This window comes from Pipra filicauda, unplaced genomic scaffold (genome assembly GCF_003945595.2).
Source record: "Pipra filicauda isolate LSUMZ 115617 unplaced genomic scaffold, ASM394559v2 scaffold271_size1040873_pilon, whole genome shotgun sequence".
NCBI lineage: Eukaryota > Metazoa > Chordata > Aves > Passeriformes > Pipridae > Pipra > Pipra filicauda.
In genome coordinates, this window is record NW_024104389.1 from 693,870 (window position 1) to 716,790 (window position 22,921).

General features: G+C 37.0%; 1 protein-coding gene across 4 annotated transcripts in view; it reads right to left on the minus strand.

Annotated features, from left to right (window-relative positions):
- PTPRM (protein tyrosine phosphatase receptor type M) overlaps positions 1 to 22,921 on the minus strand; it is a 354,996-nt gene that overhangs the window by 81,486 nt on the left and 250,589 nt on the right. For all 4 annotated transcript variants that reach the window (XM_027737101.2, XM_027737100.2, XM_027737093.2 and 1 more), the window contains 5 exons: positions 15,074 to 15,225; positions 12,493 to 12,567; positions 12,239 to 12,265; positions 8,186 to 8,197; positions 7,245 to 7,432 (listed from right to left, as the gene is read on the minus strand). In XM_027737101.2, coding sequence (XP_027592902.2) covers positions 7,245 to 7,432; positions 8,186 to 8,197; positions 12,239 to 12,265; positions 12,493 to 12,567; positions 15,074 to 15,225 — 454 coding nt within the window. The remainder of the gene's footprint in view (positions 1 to 7,244; positions 7,433 to 8,185; positions 8,198 to 12,238; positions 12,266 to 12,492; positions 12,568 to 15,073; positions 15,226 to 22,921) is intronic.

Sequence of the window (22,921 nt, forward strand, 5' to 3'; positions counted from 1 at the left end):
GAGAGCTGTTTCTGCATATACATGCACTTCTATTTAAATTGTTGGAGAGTGCATTTAGGAAGAGTGGGAAAGGGAAACAGTGTGATTTAGAAAATCCTGGGACACCTTGACCACTAGGCAGCTAACCACACTGTCGCACAAGGCAATGTCATGTGAATGATATTAAGCACTGTGACAGCACTTCTCATACATTGGAAATCTGCTAAAAAGAGAAATTCAGGACTATTAAGGATAGGTTTAGAATTGCATAAAACTTGCTGACACACCAACAGCCATTCAACAGACTAAGTGTCCCTCCTCTGAACCGAAAAAAAGTCCCAAATAAATTCCCATTAACTGCCATACAGTTAAAATTGTTGACAACTGATTCTTGCTGATCAACAATGGGAAGTCACCCATTCTTCTCTGAGACTTATTAAAGAATTAAATGGATATTGCATGCACTGGGAAGCTGTGTCACTAACATCGGCTGTTTACTAGTAAATGTAGTTTCAGGTTTGGGATTGCTTTATTTCAACAACCTGGTATTGATCTGGAGTACCTCAGGATGTCCAAACCAAAACATGCTTTGTGGATATGGCAGTTGCTCATTTTTACTATTTCTTTCAACCTCCCTAGATATGATCTCCTCAATGCCAAGTCTTCCAGTGTCCAAGAGTCTGGGATAATCCCAAGCAGGAAAAAATTACCTGGGATTGCTGGAAGGCTGTTGTAGATCCCACAGCAATCTGAAGAAACTGGATATGTCTGAACACAGTCCTTTGATAAAGGAGGAATATCTACCTCATATAAAAGACCTTCATATCCCCATCAGTTGGAGTTACCCTTCATTCAGAGAATACTTACAAAGTAACATATGTCTATAAATCAAATCAGTGCAACTTTCCAGTATTAAAGATTGAAGATTCAACTGGGCATTCGGTTTGGGTTCCCAGCTCCATCTAAACAGATGAAACTTGTTCTGAGCCCCACCTAAACAGATGAAACTTAAAAAATAATAATAGTGATCTCTATAGTTGAATATTTCTAACAATTTTCCACATAGTTTTTACGACAAGAGAGAAACCATTACCTGCTCTTGGTTCTTGAGGACACAGATGCTGTCCTTCCTGTACTTACACTGTGGACTAATGACCCCATTCCCACCCAATGTTTCAGAGTCTTTCTGTTTTCTGTGTAATTTGTGTCTTGTGGGATAGGAAATAACCTGCATTGATTGTGATATTGACTGTCTCAGCTGGTGTTGCAGAATATCAAAATCAGAGAAAAAGGTGTGATAAAAATGTACAGGTTGGAAGCGAGGAAGGTTAGTTGCAGTCACGAGGAATATGCAGGAAAAAACAGCACCAGCTGGGTCCTATCAGTAGCTATATTAACATAACATAAAAAAATACCTATTTTTTCTACTATTTTCAAGATTTCAGAACACGGCCCCTGAAGTACAGGGCTCAGAAGTGTCATGTGGCAGCAAATTTGTCTTCCAGCTGAAACCAAAAAGAAAGAAAAGATCCGACTGGAGACTGGGTTTGAGTGACAGGTTTCTAGTCTGTTATAGCTTTGCATGACAGCAGAAAATGGAAATTATATCATACTTCTTTCCTAAGTCAGACATCAATCTAACAGTGGTCTGGAGAAAACAAAACCTTAAGTAAGCACCTATGGGGCAAACTTCCACCATAAAAAAATCTCTGGCTTGCCTGCAATACTTTCTGTCCCCCAAAACAAGGATCTGTTTTTCTCCTGGTTTTAGAGAGGTTTTTTTGCCCTATTTTGCTTCTTAAAACCATTTTGTATTCACCCCAGATGTTCCACTGGCCGGTGAAAAACTTGGTTTCTTTTGACTATTACACGTCTACCTTAGCATATCTACATTACCATAACTTCTGAAGCTCCATTTCAATGAATATACTGCTGTGAAGACAGAATTTCTTTCATACCTCCACTTATTCTCAACACTCACCTCCAAATACTCTTTGAATTATCCATTTTTTATGATCACCTTTGACCACAATCCCCCAAAGTAAAACTGAACAATGACCACGGCCAGATAAACTATTTTTAAATAGTTCTACCAATCTATAATAGGTGCTAAGAAGCCCTAAACTGAAACGAATTCTTTAACACACATTAGATAATACATTTCATGTTCCTGACCTTGACAGGCACTCTGAGCCTGTATTAATCTATTTAACTGTGATGATTATGACATTAATACAGTTACGTTGGTGCAAGACATCAAAATGGAGACCATACAGCACAAAAGGGACAAAATGAGTGCAGTTTTATCTTGACTGCATAAAACTTTACTGTATTAAAAACAATATTTGTTTAATGATATAAGTGTAATATAATTTCCTGACTGAAACAGTTAACTGCCAGAAAACTTGAGAAAGGATGTGTTTCACAGAAGGAGAAGGAAGACAAGAGAGACAGTGGGGGGAAGGCCCTAAAGATAAAGCCACATGGAGAAACCTTTTTTTTAAACCCTGATATTGACCCAGTCCTGTTAGTGACAGTAAGTGAGGCTGATCTGAGCAGGATACCCTTTGCAAATCCTTGATTTTCAAAGAAACCTCTTGTTTTGAGATAATGGAAGCTCAGAACTCCCTGTCATGGAACATAATGTGAAATTGATTTTGCAAGGCTCTATCTACACAAAGTTGCACTGGTTTAATTAAAGGTGTGGTTTAAAATCAATTCTGTTAAACCAGTCCGAGCTCCTGTGTGGACACTCTGAAATCGATTTGAAACTGTCTTATGTCAACTAGCTTTAATTTGGCAAAGAACCAATTTACACTGAGGAGGCACTAGTTTATGTTCATCCAAAAATAGGGTTAAAAATAAAACATACCTGAAATTATAAGATTTTGTTGAATTTCTCTGTTTCTGCCCTAGCTATGCCAAGCTATGCTGGCCTCTAGTAGCATAGTCCATGTGTTTAGGAAGGAGATTGGATTCTATGGATTTCTGGCCTTTTTTACAGACACATGTTCTTGAGAAAATACAGTGTAAAGCACTGTGATAACATGGGAGTCTAAAAAGGTGAAAGGTGTAAGGAAGAAGAAGTCACAGATTGTGAAGACCATTTTTCTCTTCTTTTCTATTTATTTTGTTTCTTTAATGCAGAAAAAAGATGAGCAATAAGCCTTCTTCACAGTCAGTAAAAGCTTTCCCATGCTGTAGTATTGGGGAACAGCTTAAATAACCCACAATTAGAGTAGGGGTGCACGGGAAATCAGGCCAACATTATCCTGTAAGTCTAAAACTGCTGGAACCGAGCTAAAATCTCTCCTTTCTTATGGTTCTATCTCTAGGAGATAGAAAGGATTTTAAAGATCCACTGCAGACTAGCTGTGTGGAAATTTCCCCAAGCTCAAGGATTTCTGTGCAATCCCAATCATTCACATTCCACTAGGCTGCAAATGAAGGCCTGCATTTGAGTCCACAACTTACAGAAATGCATCCACATTTTTTCGACACCCGAGAAACTCAAGAGAAGCAGGCAGTGAACTTGTTTCTGGTGTGCTGCTAAGGACACGTCTGCATTTGCTCTGGTTCTACAGGCAGAGTAGGCACAAGATGGGATGCTGCACCGCTCCAGCCAAGAGCCGGGGCTTGATCCTGCTTGAGGGAACAACAGACTTCACACATGCCATCGCAGAAACAGGGTCAGGCTGTGCAATGTTTTCCTGCTGATACTCAACCAAAGTCTTTTCAGTGATGAGCAAAAGCATCTCTGCTCCTCCCAGAAGGAGAACAAAAGGGCACAATCCTGCAAAGCAGGATGTTCCTTCAAGTCCCCATGCACTGGGAGCAATAGACACTCAGTATCCCAAGTAAACCCTACTGCAGAATTGAGTACTGAGTGATTAAGTACCAGCCTGCCACTGCTTAAAGATGATTTTTCAACCTTTATCTTTTGTGTCAGTTATTTTACACCAAAAACTTGTGCATGACACCAATAGGACTTAAAACTACATACGTGTGCTTAGAGGGTGAACTATAGCCCTAATTATTGAGAATAGTGGCCCTAATTATTAGGTTTTATTTTAAAGCACTTAAAACTATGCATGACAGTAAGTGCTCTATATCCTTGCAGTCCTCTGAAGTGTTCCTAATGGGTAATGTGCTACTTTACTTTCTCTTGAGTTCAACAGATATATTTTCAGAGTGAATCCTGTGTGAATTCCTCCTGAATCAAACTCTCTCCCTGGTGAGACTATATAATCCTGTTGGCTTGTTAGAGCAAAAACCATCTATGAGACTTCATTCAAAACAAATCCCCTGTCAAACTATTTCTTCCTTTTCATTTGGACATTTATCCCCCTGATAATATATAAGCAAAAAATTCTTTTGTTGTCCAGTTCAAATTTGTAAAGAGGACAGAATCAGTCTGACAGCAGTGTAAACAAAGAGATTTGCAATCTTAGCAGTGCTAGGATATATTGGGCAGTTGTTCATTGCATATGGAGGAAAACCAGCAGTACCGTACTATTTCAATGGGAAAAAACCCCTCAAAGATATGGCTACTTATAGTTTATTCTGATTATAAAAAAATCCATATATAAAGAGGACTTTTTCAGATGCAGTTGCACTATTTCAAGTTCCCCTTCCCTGCCACTGTTAACAAACTGCACCCTAATGTCTTGCATCTACTGGTAATTAGTCACGACTACACCTACTGTTTGTAATGGGATGCCATTTATCACCTTGGTAGGCTCAGAATTAAGTGATTTTCCTGGAAATTGTTTCTCAGCAGCATCATTTGATCCGCTGTAGTTAAAAAGCTATGTTATTGGTTGCACTATAAATTCCATTTTACAGTCTTCATTTTTTTTTTGTAAATTAATTGTAGTTTTCCTCTAGGCTTAATGCTGGTATAAAAGGTTTTGGCTGATGAGCAAATCTTTTCCAAAGACAAGAATTTTCAATTCTATCATTTTTAAATAACAGTGGCATAAAAAACCTCACAGGAAGAAACTTGTTTAAGTCAGCTACACAAATGAAAGTTGACAAGTGATTAGCTCCTTCTGGGAATGAATTGTTATCTATGTTTTAGGGGAAAAAATGTCTTCAGTGACTTTGGAAGTGGCCTGAAGCATGGGTTTTGGAAATCTAATTCTACAAATACCAGTTTAAACAATTACGTATTTAAGCAATTCTTATATCATGAAGTTGGCATGACAAAGCGTGAAGTTAAAAAAAAGCCATCTCTTGTAAAATGCAAGCAGTATGCACATCTGTAAAAACTCAGCAATGTACAAGTAATTGTGTTAGTCATTTTGAAGGACCTGCAATGTGAATACATTAGTTCCTACCTTTAAAACTTAAGTATGGTATATTGAACCTCTAGAGCAGTGCATACCCATGTATGCCCAAAGAGAAATTGTCTCTTGCCCAACAGGATGGAAGTAATTTAAATGACTTTTGCTGTTTGTCGTCCCCCCTCTCTTTCCATCACATAAAGAAAACGAGATTTATTTTTTTTTTACTGGCTTATACTTTGAGAAGACAGAATTAAAAGTGAATCTGTATCATTCTCCTTCTTGCTGGCTATGTCAGAGTCACATCACATTTATACTCTCTGATTTCTTACATTCTAGTTTCCATGGAAAAGAAATTTAGGGCTGTGTACTGGGGTAGGACATGCAGTGTAATTTGGACAGGTTCCTCAACTGGACAAATAGACACTAACACATACAGAGGCCGACACAGGCTTTGTCAGGTGTAGCCTGCTCCCAGAAACAGGGGAGTGAACTGCTGGTGATCAGTGTTTGCTTTGTGGAGCACACAGCAGGGAACAAGTGTTTTTTAAAATCTAATCACACCATCTTGGGTCATAGTCCACATCAAGTAGTAGAAGTCAACAGAGTATTTCAAAGGTGACAGCTTCAAGTCTGCCTACAGATCAGATCCCACAAGTTCTTATGCATCTTCCTACCTGATCAATCAGAATTACCTCAAAAATTCTTATACATTCTTTGACAATTTTGACAATTTATAGTCCAAACTTGACAATCAATCTTATGTACCTTTCCCCTGTGAAGTAATATATTTGTGCTACTTTGTTTTGTGGGTCCAAATCCACTGCATTGTAATCTGCAAGGAATTACTTGCTGTAGACATCTTATCAACCCATATTAGTGTTTCTGTATGTGAGAATCATTCACTATAGATTCACTAGAATAAACTACTTAAAAGCTGAGCTAAAAGGCAGAGAAAAGTGGGCAAAAGACATTTATTGTTATCCCCTAGCAATTAAAATATTTGACCTAAGCAGATTTTTAAAGGGTCTCAAATCCTCCCTCACGTTAGGCAAGAAATGCAGGTTGATAAGTCTCTGTTCATTCAAATATATGATCTGGATGAGGAGCGATGCATTCTTGAAACTCTTTAGCAAGGCTAAGTTTTTGAAATCAGGCATAATATTACCCTTAATTTTTGGCACCAGAACAAGTTCTGTTAGTTTTTTGCTTTTTTCACTTAGCAAAGTGACTCATCTCACAAGGAAGTCAGGATCCACAGTGCAGTATGCTGAATTCCTATAGTATTTGCTAGGATGTAGTGGTCATGACATTTAAAACAATGATGATGACAGGGCGGAATAGGTTAATCTAGCATGAAATGAAGAAACAGAACTTGAATTAAAAAAAAAAAGGAAAAAAACCAGCCTATAAATTCATATGAAAAATAATGAGGATTAGAGAGAGCCTCCAGCTAGTCCAAAATGGTTAAAACACCACAAAACAAATTTTATAGCCCTATGGGACTCTCTAAAGATTTTTGCACTTCCTCTCCATGATGAATACTGTTATCCCAAGAAATACTGCTTGTAGAACTTGATTTCTAAGCTAATATATTGTTACAGGGTAACTGCAATTAGACAATCTGCTATACAGAATGTTGAAAAAAAGCTTCATTCTTCAGTAGTAAAAGGAAAATATGAGAAGTTCTGGGAGAACGCTACTGGACCTGTTTTTTTGAATATGCAGTTTCATGAAATTAGAATTAAACAGAGATTTCCAAGGAAGGTCGTTACGTCTCACTCCTCATCCTGGCTGGCTACAACCAGAAAATTTGCTCATTCTAGAGGTGATCCTTTACATTCAGTATGTTCCCTCACACAAGAAGCTGGCTCACTTGGTTGAGTAATTATTTTTCCTGTTCTGTGGTACAGGTAGCAGACAGACATAGCCAACAGCGCAGAAGATAAAAAAAATCAGTTCATTAGATCTGACACTTACTTCATACTCCTCTTTAAATCCGTAGCCTTCTGCACACTTCATCTGGGTGATGTGCTGCAGCAAGTCAGCCACACGGATGGCTGGATGGAGCTGTCCGGTCTGGTAGGGCACATCCACTGGATCTCTCTTCTTGTAGGTATGGGATTGGACCAGGCTGCTTGTGTCACTGACCATTGTATGGGTTTCATCTAGAAAAAGAGTATCTCACAATGTACTGGCTCATTTTCACTTATTAAAAGAAACAGAAATTATACAGATTTCTAGAGGAGTGGCAGAAATCTGACACCATCAGCATTGCTTCTGTCTGAGAGGGCTACACCAGAAGAACAGTAAATCCATGGAGCAGTTTACACAGGGAAATTGAAAGACTGATTGGAAAGATGCAAAGTCCATAGTTCTACAATGGAAGCATTGCAGAGCAGTCCAAACTCTAATATTGCTTTAAATATCACTAGCTGATTACATTTGAAAATGGGCATTTGGTTTTAAACTGCAGAGGAGTTTCATTCTGAAACTTCAACAAGCTCCATGGAATGAAATCGGACTTGTATTCTTCAGAGATTACTGAAGTACTATGTCTTACACTGCAAATTTAGAGCAAATGTTTGGAGTGAGCAAAATAAAAAGATACAAAAAATGGCTTATGGTTTTATCAAGCTAGGACTGCAATGGAAATGTAGATCTGAAAACAACATCTGGAGACACACTACAAGAGGACAAATGCAAAGGATCATCTGATAAGGAAAAATGTCTTGACTGACTACTGAACATGCTTTAGGACCACGGTATATCATGAGCCACCACACTAGGCATGGAATGTTATATGTCAACTGACATGCAAGCCAACAAACAGGAGACCCCCGTGGGCTGGTAAAATTTTTATGAGACACATACTCTCCCAACCCTCCACATTTCTTGAATGGGGCAAATGGGCAACTTACCATTGATTGGCACTTTTAAGAAGATACATATCAGGAGAAAAAAAGAGGAGGAGAAAAAGGAAACAGGGCATAAGCAACAGTACTACATTAATAATTACAGGTAATTTTATGTTTGTAATTTAGTCTTTACAGAATGATTTCCTAAATGAGTCAGATTCTGATCTCAGTTTCACAGTATAAATTAGATTTACTGAAACCAAGGTATCTTACTGTGAGTCAATTCACACAGAGATCATAACCTACACTTAGCAGTAAACAGATAGATGTGCACTATAACTAAGGAAGCAATACAACTTTCTTCCTGTTTAGATGGAATTCTAAAAAATTTTTCAGACTTGACAAAAGAAAAAAACCCAACCCAAATTCTATGGTCCAAGTATCATCATAAATATTTTATCTGTTTACCCAAATAATATTTTATATATATTAGAGTTTTGAATTTTAAACAAAATTTAAATGTGGTGCTTTGACTTATTCAAGCTACTCCTCACTGGCTACAGACTAAATAAAAATACGAAATCTGTATAATGTTCATAAAATATGGTATTTATCAAAAAATGTTACTTTCTAAAATAAGCTGTATAAAAGGGAAGCATTAGAATAATACGTCCACATTCATAAGTTAGATATATTATAGCAGAAAGTTCCACAAATACTCTGTATGAAAAGGTCCCAGATTCTCATGTACAACCCAAAAATACTAACACACCTTGTTAAAGGTGAGATTCTGGTCTTGGTTATACAACTGAAAATTGATGATAAAGCCAGAAAGCTCAATGAATCATATTTCAAGGATGATTTGAAGCTTTCTTCATTTCCACTGAGACACATGAAATCTGGTCCTCAGTCAATAAGAACTGAGCATTTACAGCTAAACCAAAAATAGCAGAGAAAAATTTATGGGTATGTGTATGGGCATTTCACTCCCTTTTCTGCCAGTCTGCTAACCTGATCTAACACAGAGGAAAGGGATTTACCTTTTAGTAATAAAATTTTACAACATACTTGTAAAGTGATATAAAATTGTACTGCAAAGCACCTCAGGATGCATGGCATGAAGCGTGGTATACAAGTGTAGGTACAGTATGTTGCTGCTGAAATGGCACCTGAAAACTACAAGGTGGCTAAGACACAAAAGACAAAAAAAGTGTAGAAAGTTGGTCATGATTTTTTGGGTTGCTTATTTAAATTTCAGAAACAAGCTAGAAAACTTGGGGATTGACTATTTTTTTGCAAACTGCAAAATTTTTTGTAACCCAGACTGTTAGTAACTAAGATGAAGGCAAAGTTATCAGATAGCAGGGTCTTGTACTATGAAAGCAGCAGTTTAATACTTATTAATCTCTTTCCTGTGAGCTTCCTAGTTTTAGAGTAATTTTCCTCTCTCCATTTTTTAATCTATCTTCATTATTACTATTTTTCTCTTTTTGGGAGTTATCTTTTAAGTTGTTCTAAAAAAAGTCCTTTCAATCCTTGATCTATATGGTACATTAGGAGCCACATATATTTTTACTTTGCCTCAGCACTGCAGCATGAGCTTTTCAGGCTATGAGGTTTTCTAAGGGTGAGCTTCTCCAGATGTAGTGTTCATATGCAATGGAAAGTTTGTTCAGCTTAAATACTCCTATAGCTGCATTCTCCACTTACTCATTCCCATAGAGGTGTACAACACTTGTTAAATAATATACTTATTTACTAGTTAGATGAACTCCCAACATAGAAAGTATCTGGAAATGCAGCCCAGTATCTTTTCTGGGCTGAGACTCATTTCATTCTCCAATTTTAGAAATATGCACATCACTGATACTAGATAAACATGACCTACAGTCATGCTCAGACACCATAAACTTGGCCACTATTATGCAAAGTTGTTTGGTTTGTTTTTTTTCTTTTTTTTTAATTTCAGGGTTTCGCTTAGGTTATTAGGCCAATAATGAAAGTTTTCCTCCAAATAGAAGAAACTTTCCTCATCTGAAACTAAGTAGCCAGACTGTTGTCTTCTGCATCATTTAAAGAGCTCATCACTAATTACCAGTTCCTAATTCACGTCAATAGTCCAAAGATCCTGTTGTACATAAATTTGGAAACAGTAAGTGTGTTGTGTGGCTTTTCCAGCAAATTTTGAAAACTGAACTCAGCCATTCACCACACGTGTAGCCTTCCCAGGAGGTCACACTGAAAAGTTCATTTAGTTCTAACTATAGGCTCAACCCTGCAGTTTAACACAACTTCTTTGGACATTGGAAGACAGCAAGAGCCAATATTAGTTGCAATTAAAACCCAGCATACTATATTCCCCTACCAACTCAAGCATAGCTAATTTGATTTACCTCAGATAAAACATTATTCTATTCAGACAGTCATAAACACATATTGGTAGAGAGATCTGATCTGAATCGAGCACCCTTCTTAAAATGGTGTGATATTTTTCACATGTAAGGTTACAAAAATATTTCTTTTATGCAGTGAAATAACTGGAACAGTTTCTGAGATGAGTAAGCACAGGTTTGCTGTAGTAGACCATAAAATACACGTCTAACTAATTAAAAATTTTACAGACTTAGTAAAATCAGAGAATTTATTTTTCCCAGTGTGTGTTTGCCTGATATCTGAATTACTTGCTTAGAGATTATTTCTTGTGGGAAAAAACCTACCATAATTTCACCATTGCTATTATATAGAAAAGGATCACAAAAACAATCGGAGAAACCATTAACTAAAACTTAATACAGAAAGGAAATCTCGAAGTTTTTCTCCTGATAATAGTACTTTTCTCCTTCCCCACCCACAAGGTCAGAAAGAACATCTACTGGATGAAGTGTTGAATGAATGCTAAAGCACACACAAAAAAATCTAACATCTCAGGCAGTTAAAAGGCACTGCAAATTTCATTTGCATGCAGATTATTACATTGTTACAGTCACTACCATTACCTTCTCCCAGATTTACATAATGTATAAAACTAGCAAAGTTCCTTCTCAAAGTTATCACAGTGAAATGCACTGCACAAGATCACCTTCCTAAACGTCTGCCTCTTATATCCTTCACTCTACTTTTACATAAACCTGTTTAACTTACAGTTTAAAGGCAGGAATCTGTTAAGAGGTCTTATGTTTTTTACAGTGATTTAAGAAAAACTACGATATTTGTTGTGAAATTATAAATTGAAAAATGAGGAAATAGGCTTGACATTGGAATTTGAATTCTTGGTTCAGTGCAATGTTATATTTTGACTTATTATTAAAAAAAAAATGCCCCTGTTTAGTAAATTAGCATGGGAAGAAGGTGTAAATGAATACAAGCCACCAAGCAGTTAGAGTTACTTAAGTACTGAAAATGCAATAGTGCTTCATGCTTATTATTTATCACTGTGCAGAAACCTTCCTCATTTTGACATTGGACAATAGCAGGTTATCCTAAATTCCCAGTGGAAATGCTTTACACTTTGACTGTATGTTTTTAACCTACAGTTCTTCTGTTTTATTTCATTCCTGTGACACCTGATGCATAATAAAGTATATACTTTAAGTGTCATGTTATCATTTTGCTGTTCAAAATACCATCTTCCCTCTAAAACTTCACTTTGACAAGCACATCAGAAACTCTGCAGTATTGTGAGATGACATGATGGCTGGTAGATGGCTAAAACTGTATTTTGTCTGATTTTCTGTATCCTGAATAGTCTAATTAGGGAAAAAAAAGTTATTTTTAAGAAGTGACATCTTCAGTCCTGAGATAAAACAGAAAAAAAATGAGGGAAACTATTTGAATTGCCGCGATAATCAAATTCTTTTGTGTCACTCCAAATACATGCATAAACATTTCCTTGCAAATTCACTTGTTAAATTATTTCTCTCTTTTCTCCCCTGACTTGCACTATGACAGTAGTAATCAAGCCTGATAACTGTCCTTAGCACCTCAGTGTAGCCAAGTCTACCACCCCTTCCCTTAGCTTAAAACTCCAGCATTTTGCATACTATTGTCTGTACCCCGAGAACTGCAACTTCTGAAATTACTTCAGCAATAAACTTTGATAAAGGGAAATGTTCTCACCTAAAATTGCAGTTGGCACAAATGGATCTGTCATACATCATAAGCAGGTCAATGCAGAAAAGGTAAAAAGAGAGAGAACAGTAAATGATTGATATATGTTCCTGAGTTTTCTTTCAGAAAGCGACTGTAAGCAACCAGTATGCTGCTTATATATGTATTAAATTTTGATGGCAAGAAATATAATAACATGAATATATACAATTTTATTATGAAAAGGTCTATATAGGGTGGAAACCAAGAAAAAAATCGGTTACCTGGATAGTAAGAATTAGGCACTGTTGTGCTCAATGTGTTAGTTTTCATTGTAAATGAAGATGGTGAAGATACAGCTGTAAAGAGAAACAAAGCTGGTTAGAGACAGCAAAAGTGATATGCGGCTATATAAGCTGAGTGATACAGCATATGTGATTGACTTGGCTTAGAGTTCATCCTGTTGCGTTACTTGCACTGGAATTAGGACATAGGGAAAACCAGGCATGTCTAGTGATTGAAATTGCTCATCGAATTTGATCAGTTCTCTAAAAAGAAATGTCGTTGGAGAACTCATTTTGATCGGTGATGGCAAACGTACTTCTTACATCACAAGATTAGACTGAATACTGATGTTTGAAAAAAGACATCACAATGACAACAGGTGGTTTTGACAGAAGCTGATCTTTAGGAAGTTTTCTTAATAATACTGTAAATACTGTATGCAATTATTCTACTAGGGTTTATTCTTACCTTTCCTTTCTTTTTATGCGGTTTGTTCAGCCAGGTGGATAACACGCACAGAGATACTAATAGACCCTGAATATTACTCTTGGTTTAAGACTGGTTTTCAGGGAGTAACAAACAGACCAATGCTTACATTGGTATTTAATCATTTAGCCATTTGTAAAGCCAATGGGAAAGCCCAATGGATCAAATTAAGTTCAGTCTGCCCCCTGGCATACAAAGATCATGCAAATTATGGTGGTAAACATTCAACAGGTGGGAGTTAATCTCAACATTTTACAGAATGTTCAGCAAATGAGTCATCAAAGGCTTTTAAGCAAAGCTCCTTCCAAATTCAGCCTTAGTTGCTTGTCTACACAGATCAAATTCAGTTCCATCAGTGAATGTAAGCACATTCCAGATACTTGTAAATGAGCTAAAAGGAATGTGTGAAAAACAGAGTTGAGAAATGTAGGATCTGCTGGATGAGGACTGAGATTACTCCTGCTGGCTTTCATCCATCTTTTTTTTTTGGTTGATCTTCTAGGGCATAGAGTTACCAGCCCTTGTTAAGATGGGGCTATCTCAAAACTGGCTTAAATAATGCTGGCAGTTACCATTTATCCTATAAATTAGTATATCTTAGATCACCTTCCTTTGATTACATCTCCCAAATGAGGAGATTACATTTTCTTGATGGAAAGAATGGTATTCCTTTTGGGTACACTTGGATGCAGAGATTAGTTGAGGTCAAGGCTGCAGAAGCTAATAAAACTTGCTCGATAAAGAATGCAGGCAGAATAAAGAAGTTTCACAGGAAGTAGGAGTGTTCTAAATCTCTTGACTACAGTGCCTTACACAAATATTATTCCTAAACACTGTCAGACTGCTTATTCTGGTGACTATGCTTCTTATGGAAAGTCTAATTAGAGGTTCTAGCCCTCGAGTGGTATAAAAAACTTGCTATGCCAGTAATTGCAAACAGGTTTGAGGTAGTTTACATAAAGAGGATTGAGTCTTAGGAACTCACTGCAGCTTCTTTTGTAGTTATGACCATTCAGTAACACTACTGGAAAACTACATCATGATGATGGAATATGAAGTCAAACCTCTGGATTTTCTCACAGGAGTGAGCAATCTTATTAACTTCAAGGGTATATTCTCACCAGAAAGGCAAGTCTGATTTGAAAGATCTACTTCAAATCAATTTCAAAAATAAGTCAAATGCAAACTAACATTGCAAATTCTGAGCCTAACACTGCTGAGAAAAGTCTCACTGTATAAACCTCACAGAGTGTTTGTACAATTGAGCTCGTCAAAGAGAAATTCTTAAGCATATGGTTGAAGAGTGGGAGTTGGACCTTGCAGACTGTTAGTACTTGAAACAAAATTTAATCTTTGACAAATTTTGAAGATGTTAAAAACCACTGGCAAAAAAACCTGAGGCTCCTTAAGAACTACAGAATTAAGAAATTTTTTGAACAGAGTCATTCTTTCTAACAGTTATAAAAACCTGGTTTTTTTAGTCTTTGCTTAGTGCTAACTCTCTGATAGGAGTGAGAGTTGATTAAAATTCTAATGCAGGAAATTTTATATCACAAATTTTCTTTATTTTGGGATAGATTCAAGAAGACCCAGGATATAGAATCTCTTATGAAATTGCAGAACAGATAATTCCACTGAGTTTTTCCTTTGTACAAGCATCATCTAAAACTGGAAATAATAAGACAATCAGATCATCATTATTAAGTTATGACACTCAAAAATAAATTTATCTTAGAAAAAAGAAGTGAGCAGGGGAAGCATTTGGATGACTTGGGACAGCGTGAGGAATACAAAATTTCTAATATAATAGAGATTGGAGAAAGGTAGAACTACTGTTTCAGCGATGTCATTGCCCTTCTGCAGAAGAAAAGGATGGACAGAAAAAAGCTCAATTATCCTTATTATTTTTAAAGAAGTCTATTCTTGATGTCTGACTGTCTTGCTCATTTGAATAGACACTGTAATGCTCTGCACAGTGGGAAACTCTGGGTCCCATGGATTTTCCATGACTGAGTAATGAGGAATATTTTAAAAACCATTTGCACCTTTCTTTCACCTTCAAAAAGAAAAGAAAAGAAAAGAAAAAAAACTTACATCTCCCATTTAGATTGTGAGTGTCCATGAAAGAGAAAGCTTCGTCACAGTTGGTGCCTTGCTCGGTGTAGCTTTTATCCATTGAATTCACCATCACTGTCATTTCCTGCCGTGTACTACTCAATGTCTCTTTCCGCTTTTTAGCCAATTTTCTTAAGAAATGAATGATGAGAAAAAAAAAGAAAAAAAAAAACAACTCTCAGTAAGCAGACATAGTCTTCATGTTCTTTATATCAGTATTGTAGTTTGTATCCACATTATTAAGTAACATTTACATTTGTTTCTGCATTTCTGAAACCTTAAATTTTACTCTCATGTCTTTCAATCTGATAATCAAAGGATAGTTGCCAGTGCTCTGACTTATGGTCCACATCTTAATCCTTGGGGAGCACCACTGAATTAAAGGGGACTACTTGGATATGAAGGTGATGTGAGCTCCTATATCAGAGGCTACATCTGTTTAAATATGTAAATAAAAATGACAGGAGAGAAGATTTCACTGGAACTGACAAATCAGTAACAATGTTCACTTCACATGTGTAGAACTGTCTGGAGTTGTTTCACTGAGACACCATATAACACAGCTATCTGTTATTTACGTAACACTGTATAGTATATATTTAAGCACTTAATACACATTGCACGCTCAAGTGACGTTTTAAATTGACTTGCATTCCTAAAGACTGTTTTCTGTAACTCCTGATTTCAGGAAAACTAGTCACATGAATTAGTTGCTTCTCAGTAGGAGTGACCTATCAGAGACAAAATCTGATACTACAGTATCACAGAGCTGCTTTGGATACACCTTTTTTTTTCATATCTGTCTGTTTCAGTCTAAACTGAAGTCTCACCATCTCCCCCTGAGTTATGTTGAACTACATCATAAAATAAGATGTCTGAAACTCCTGTTTTTTCCTTCAAGCTCTGTGAGACATCTGTGATCCTGATGACAGTGGATCCCATGACCACTTGGCTTATTTCCCTGGCCTGCAACTTTGTCTTAGACTGCACCTTTCTCCCAGTTCTTGCCTACACCATTAATTTAAATTGTTCAGATTCCTTCTGTATAGTATTTTTAAGATATGGGTTTTAGAGAAATAACAGCTCCATAGACTTTGAACTTGTCTTGTCTGTTAATTCAATGACTTTTCTTCTGTGGAAAACAGAATGAGCTACCTCATATTCATCTGCCAGGGAGATCTTTTACATATCTTCAACAGAAGTTACAGGAGCTTATTATCTCATCTAGGTTTTCTTCCACTTCTAGAGGCCAACTGCATCAAGCATAACCAACTTTCAAAGCCAACTTTCAAAGCCTTTCTCTTCATTAACTCTCATTCATCATGAAGAGATGATTCCCACCGCAGACAAAAGTTTTATACCAGCCTCCCCCACATTTTCAAAGAAGCACGTTTGTCTCCACTCATTCTGCACAGGAGGGGCTTATTGTAACCCTCCCTACTCATATCTCATTATTTTGCTTCAAATTACTGCCTGTAGACACACTTTGCAAAGTCCTGATATTACTGCTCACTATGCTGAGCAGTACTGCCTCTGAGTCTCCTCATGTCCCCCATCTACCTGTTGTCTCTTATCTTACACTGTGGTGTGGTGGTGTTCTCTACCAATGTAGTACCAAGCTCAGCAGTGTCTTAGTCCATGACTAAAGCTCAAAATGCCTTTGAAACTAAAGTCTTGCAAAACAAGTAAGAATGGTGAGTGCAGGCATGGTATTGAGTCACTGCACACAAAAGTACTGAGGGTCACATTTGGCCCTCAATAAGCTGCTAGATTGCCACCCCATTCATGAGGGCATGTCCCCACGACTGGGAGCAAATGAAGTACTCTGCCTTAAAAAACAGCTAAAGTACCTGCAGCAATGAGTAGTGTTCTGCCTTGGCTCATCCTATCTCAGGAGTCACCTATGTTTGCTTGAGCCACAAAGAACACACTCTAGACTGAAAATGAGGTTGAGAAGGAATGTGCTTATGGTCAGGTGGATGGTAGTCATTTGTGGGTCTCTGTACTACCCTATAACTGTACACTTAGATGTGCAACAAAACCTCATCCATAAATGCTCACTATTGTGGATTTACAAAATCACTAATGATAATACAGTCCAGGTAAGCAAGAGGGGAAGATAAATAGTACCAAGTCACATCCTTCCTGTAGATGAAGTTTAACTCCTGATTTTGCAATTTGAAATATCACTGGTGGATGCCAAATATAACTGATAAACACAGTTTTGTTTTTGAATTTTGATTTAATTTTGATTTAATGAGATTAAAAGGAGGAACTTGTCAAGCCCCTTTCTGAACAACACCACTTGACTTTGTAGAGTCGATAAAAAAACTGGTTCTTTATTACTTCATGGTGCATAAACGCAGAAGGGAGCATTAGGTAATGGTCCGAACTCTTTCATATCAGCGACAGTTAAATTTCATTCAACTGCTGTAAGTAAAACAAAACTCATATCTTTGCATCCCTCAATTTCCCTCCTCCTTCATATCTAATTGTAATGAATAAGTAATATACTATTCAATGTGGAATCTAAGACATATCACCTAATACATGAATTACTTAATCGAAGTCCTTTGTAAGGACAGGCTTATCAAAATGATAATGTGATTAGATGGCAGTGAACTAAATCACGCATGGCTCCCCTTCCAATCCTCTTTACCCTTAAGCTGAAGGTACATTCAGCTACTCCCAACACCTGCCAACAACTGAGCAATTCCCAGCTTATCAGGGTTGTGAAACCAGAACCTGAACAGTGACAATGACAACATCCACAGTGTTGTCATTGGTTCATCAGGTCACTGAAACTTCATCTCTAAGTCACGTTACCATGCTTATTTTATTTCATGGCTGTGCAGACCTTAGGAAAGTACTTCAGGACAATCCAGCCCTAGAGCAATGCTTCAGGAAAGCATGCAGAAAGAGTTTTTCTTCATGAGCTTTCCCTTTCTTCAGGTTGAAGTAACAGCTTCTTTTTAACCAACTGTCAATCCAATTAGCTACCTAAACCCTGCACACTCACTAAAGCCAGGAAACTGCAGTATACAGTGGCCTTCCCCTGTAGGTCCTTCAGTGGACCTGTGAGTACTATCTCTATTCACAAAACCTTTAATCGCTGTTAATCTTGCTAGTTCAGCACTTTATCCAAGAACCTTTGCATCTGAATAATGTACTGGTGAACAGATAAAGAAAAGTTATTAGGAGAATCACCCTGAGCAGAAGTATATTGATACTAATCCATATCTGAAAATCCACAATGTGGTAAAATACATGATACCAGCAACTAAGTGGGATTACAAAAAAACCCAGTCTCACTAGAGTGTACATCTTGAGCATCTGCTATTACAGGGAATGTCCTCTGTTTTACAGTAAAAATTGTATCCTTCACAAGGAAAGCCAGAGTTCTTGTTTATTGCACCAAATTTTATACAAGTCAGATAGTTTTCTTAAAGAAATTACACTAACATTTTCTTCTTTCCTTAATTCTTAGTTTTGGCCCCATAATCACTCGAAATAGATTTTTTTTATGACAGTAACAACTGTACAGTACTTCTAAATCTGAATCTAATTCTGGAAACTGGTCTTGTGGGAAAAGTTCAAATCTGAAAGAACTGTTATAGGAAGAGAGTGATACCAGCCAGACTTCTGTACTGTGAACAAAAACACCCACTGGTCTTAGTCAAGTAAACTTTATCTGAATATAACACTTTTAACATCTGCAGTTTTCAGATATTGCTGAAAGTGTTGCAGTCTTGCAGTCTCTGCAACTCATCCATTCCTTGGATCTCTCAATCCCCAGGGGGCTCTAGCTATATGAGATTTAAGACACTTGTAAAACCAAGGTGCCTTACATCACTATCACCACTCATGCACTTAGATTTGAAGTAAATTTTGGGGGAAAAAAAGGCTTAAATATTTGATCATCTTCACTCACAGAAAAGATGATCAAAGGCTACTCTCTGATGTTTCCTCCTTCTTAAACAAAAAGAGATCTACAACCAAAGGAAAAGAATAACACAGATGGAAGCTCCCAGATGATTACCTAGGATGAAATTATTTTGTAGGGAAAGCAAAAATTATCAGCTTACCACACAAATAGTGTTACCATCACTATATGAGGAAAGAGAATGTACTACATCCCAGAAATGTACATCTCAGAAAAGAGAGCCTGATGTTCAGAAAAATCTCAAGACTAGCTAGGAACTGTTGGAATTTTACTGCACAAGAAATAGCAAGAAGTCAACTGGCGCAGTGGTAAAAATACGGTAAAATGCAGAGCAGACAAACATACAGACTTCTGCTGCAAAATTGTGTGGAATTTAGAGTATCATTTATTCTGTTCTGTTACAAATACTAATCAAAAAAGCCTAGGAAAATCATAAGCTAAACACTTCATCACAATCTGTCCCCATTTTATATACCACTGTGAAACTCTCGAATGCTGCATTTTCTCCCGTAAAGTCCCCTCTAGGTGAAAGGATCACCCTGTAAAAGTTTTGCAAGCGTAACTCAATACCTTTCTCAAAATCTTTCTTCTCTGTAAGTTCTCCCTCAAACCCCTCCAACAAATCAACTCCAATAACTGCTAAGTTTCTATATTGTCAGCCTCTGTTCGCTTCATTTTCCATCTGTTTTCCTGTATTCATTTCTCTGTCCTGTCTTGACTTCATTAACAGACACTTTGGAACCTAGCCTGCCTTTTCCCTTTGTGTTTATAAAGCACTGGGCACAAAGAACAGGGCACAATGGAACACTACCATAGTCAGCAAAAATAAATTTAAAAAAAAAATGCTGACTGGGGCTGATAACTGGAATCAACTGAGGCCCTGGAAAAAATGTGCCTTCCTTAGGTAAGGAATAGAGAACAAAACGGAAAATGTCATTAAGCAACTGTATTAATCCATGGAGCTTCTGCATTTTGAACACTGCATGCAGTTCTGCCACATGCCTATCCAAAAAAGACTTCCTCAAACTAGAGAAGATATACAGAGAAATAATGGGAAGATCAAAGGAGCAGATCCTACCAGAGGAGCAGAGGTCCTTAAATAGATAAGGAGTCCCTAGTTTAAAAAAGAGGCAGTTGAACTGAGAATATGACAAAAGTATATTAAAAAAAGGAGAAAACGAAGAAATTAAGAAAGAATTACTGTTTCTCAACCATGTTAGAACCAGAATCAGAGAGTATAAAAATTTTTTAAATATAAAAGTAAATACTTTCACAAAACTCAGAAAATGCTCTATTCTGCACTGGTATAGCCTCACCTTGAGTACTGTGTGCAGTTTTAGGCACTACAATATAAAAAAGACATTAACTATTAGAGAGCATCCAAAGGAGGACCATGAGGATGGTGAAGGACCTAGAGGGGAAGCTGTATAAGGAGCAGCTGATGTCCCTTGGTCAGTACACTGAGGGGAGACCTCATTGCAGTTACAACTTCCTTGTGAGAGGAAGAGGAGGGGCAGGCACTGATCTCTTCACTCTTGTGACCAGGGACAGGACCCGAGGCAATGGCCTGAAGTTGTGTCAGGGGAGGTTTAGGTTGGTTATCCGGAAAAGTTTTTCACCCAGAGGATGGCTGGGCACTGGAACAGGCTCCTCAGGGTAGTGGTCACAGCACCAAGCCTGACAGAGTTCAAAAAGCGCTTGGACAACGCTCCCAGGCACATGGTATGATTTTTCAGGTATCCTGAACAGGGCCAGGAGTTGGACCCAATGATCCTGATGGGTCCCTTCCAACTCAGCATGTTCTATGATTATATGAGGATTATGTAACATATCACCACAGGACTCTAGAGATATCAAGAGTTAATATTGGTAAAAGAAGAACTGATTAAGGGCTGAGTGGAAGACAGTGAATGTACTACCTTATCTTTACTCTGTTTCTGTATTTATGTAAAGGTTTGTCACTGGCCACTATCACAGACATGATGTGTACTTTTATTTCAAAATTTGATACCATTTTTTATTGTATTTACAATCCCTGCAAAGATTATGCAGGAAACGGGATGTAAATACATTATTTGCTTTTCTAACACTCAGAATTATGCATTTTTTTCATTGTTTAGGCTACTTATGACACCAGCAGTATAAACTAACTCATAAAATAATTATTTTGCCCATCTACTTTGGCTTTGTAGAATATGCTAAAAGAAGACTCATAGCTAATTTTGAGGAACATGCTTTAACCTGAAACAATTCAATGAGCATAACTGATTCAGCGACATTCAGTACAAAGATGTAACTTTATAACAGCTCTCCACAGGAACCATGTAAGAAAGTCTGCAAATATAACTGACTTATTCCTTATTTGTGGAGTTTTTATACCTTTTTCCAACTTCTGTTGCAATTATTTTTTGTTTTATCAACAAAACATCCTTCTCAATAAATGTGAGTGCTTTCTTGTGTTCAACAATGGTTCCTCTAAGGCAGAGACAAAACCACACATCACATGTCATTGTGAGAATTACATGTGTGTGATGGGAGTTTAGATTTAGTCTATCCTCTCTGGTTTGCAATAGTATGCATTTGGTAACATTGGGTATTATTCTAACCTGCATTAGAAAATTAAAAATACTATTTTCCATTTTTTTATAAAATTGTTTTAGCCATACCTTGAATGTCCAATGCCTCATTTGTATTCTTTATACTGTTTTTTATTGTTAAAAAGTCCTCATAGAGAACAAGTTTTAGGAACCTGAATATCTAATCCAATTCAATCAAAATGGTAAAGTTCTTTAGTTGTTATTAAATAAATACTATTACAAGTAATTAATATTTTAGTCTGCTTTACATTTCTTATCAAAACAGCACCACTCTGCAGAGAACCCTTTCTATCTCCCACAAATGGACTGAAACATAAATATGAAGCAATTGAAATCAAGTAAGGTAGTCAAATATAAGTAGTAAGGCATCAGTGATAGTGAAGTTCTGCTCACCATGAACTTCTGTCATTCAATTTCACATTTATATGCTTTATATTGAAATGCCATATGTTCAAGACTGCAATTTCACAGTGACATTGAACTGTGTTTTGTCAATATTCTATCAGACAGGAAATAAAGTTAGGAGAATTATTTTTAAAGGCACTACATTTTGCAGCAAGAACTAGCAAGCACTTAATAAAACACTTCAAAAGTGGTCCCCACTTCAGGAAATAGCATTTCTGGAGAACAACCACAGGGAAAGTAGTTGTCAGGAGAACTAAAAAAAAAAGGCAAAAGGTAGGCAGGAATCACTGAATTCTGTTGTTTCTTGCTTATGTTCCCTTAGTATGCAAACCTGTAGTAGATTACAAAATTATTCTTTGTCCTAAGAAGTTCAATATATATTTTGTATTGACATCAGAACAAAGTAAAGCTACAACAGCATGGAAGACTGATGTAGAGATTATGAATATTTTACTATAGCCAAGGGTGCATAAGCCTTTTTTTACCTGACTTACAAAGGGGTGGTTTATTATAATTTCTTTTAGGTGCCTTCTCTTTGTTCTAATTATCAACTTCCTGCTTCAAAGCAAATGCTAACATTATTCATTTCATTTTTATCATGCTCTTGCATTCTCTAATAAAGAAAAAAAGAATTAACTTTTTAAAAAATGCTGTGATGACGCTCAAATTTTGGGAACAGCATTCCTGACACTAAAGGATTTAATTTCCTCCCCTTTCATCACTGTGACTTTCATTTTTTTTCACAGACTTTAGATGCACTTCCAGTGACACCAAAACTAGTACTGGGAGATAAAGAGGACATCCCAATACTAGCAGGACTGTCTAGAAAGGGAGAACGAGAAAAGAATACAAGTGAAGGGGTGGGGGGAAGGATCCCTTTAA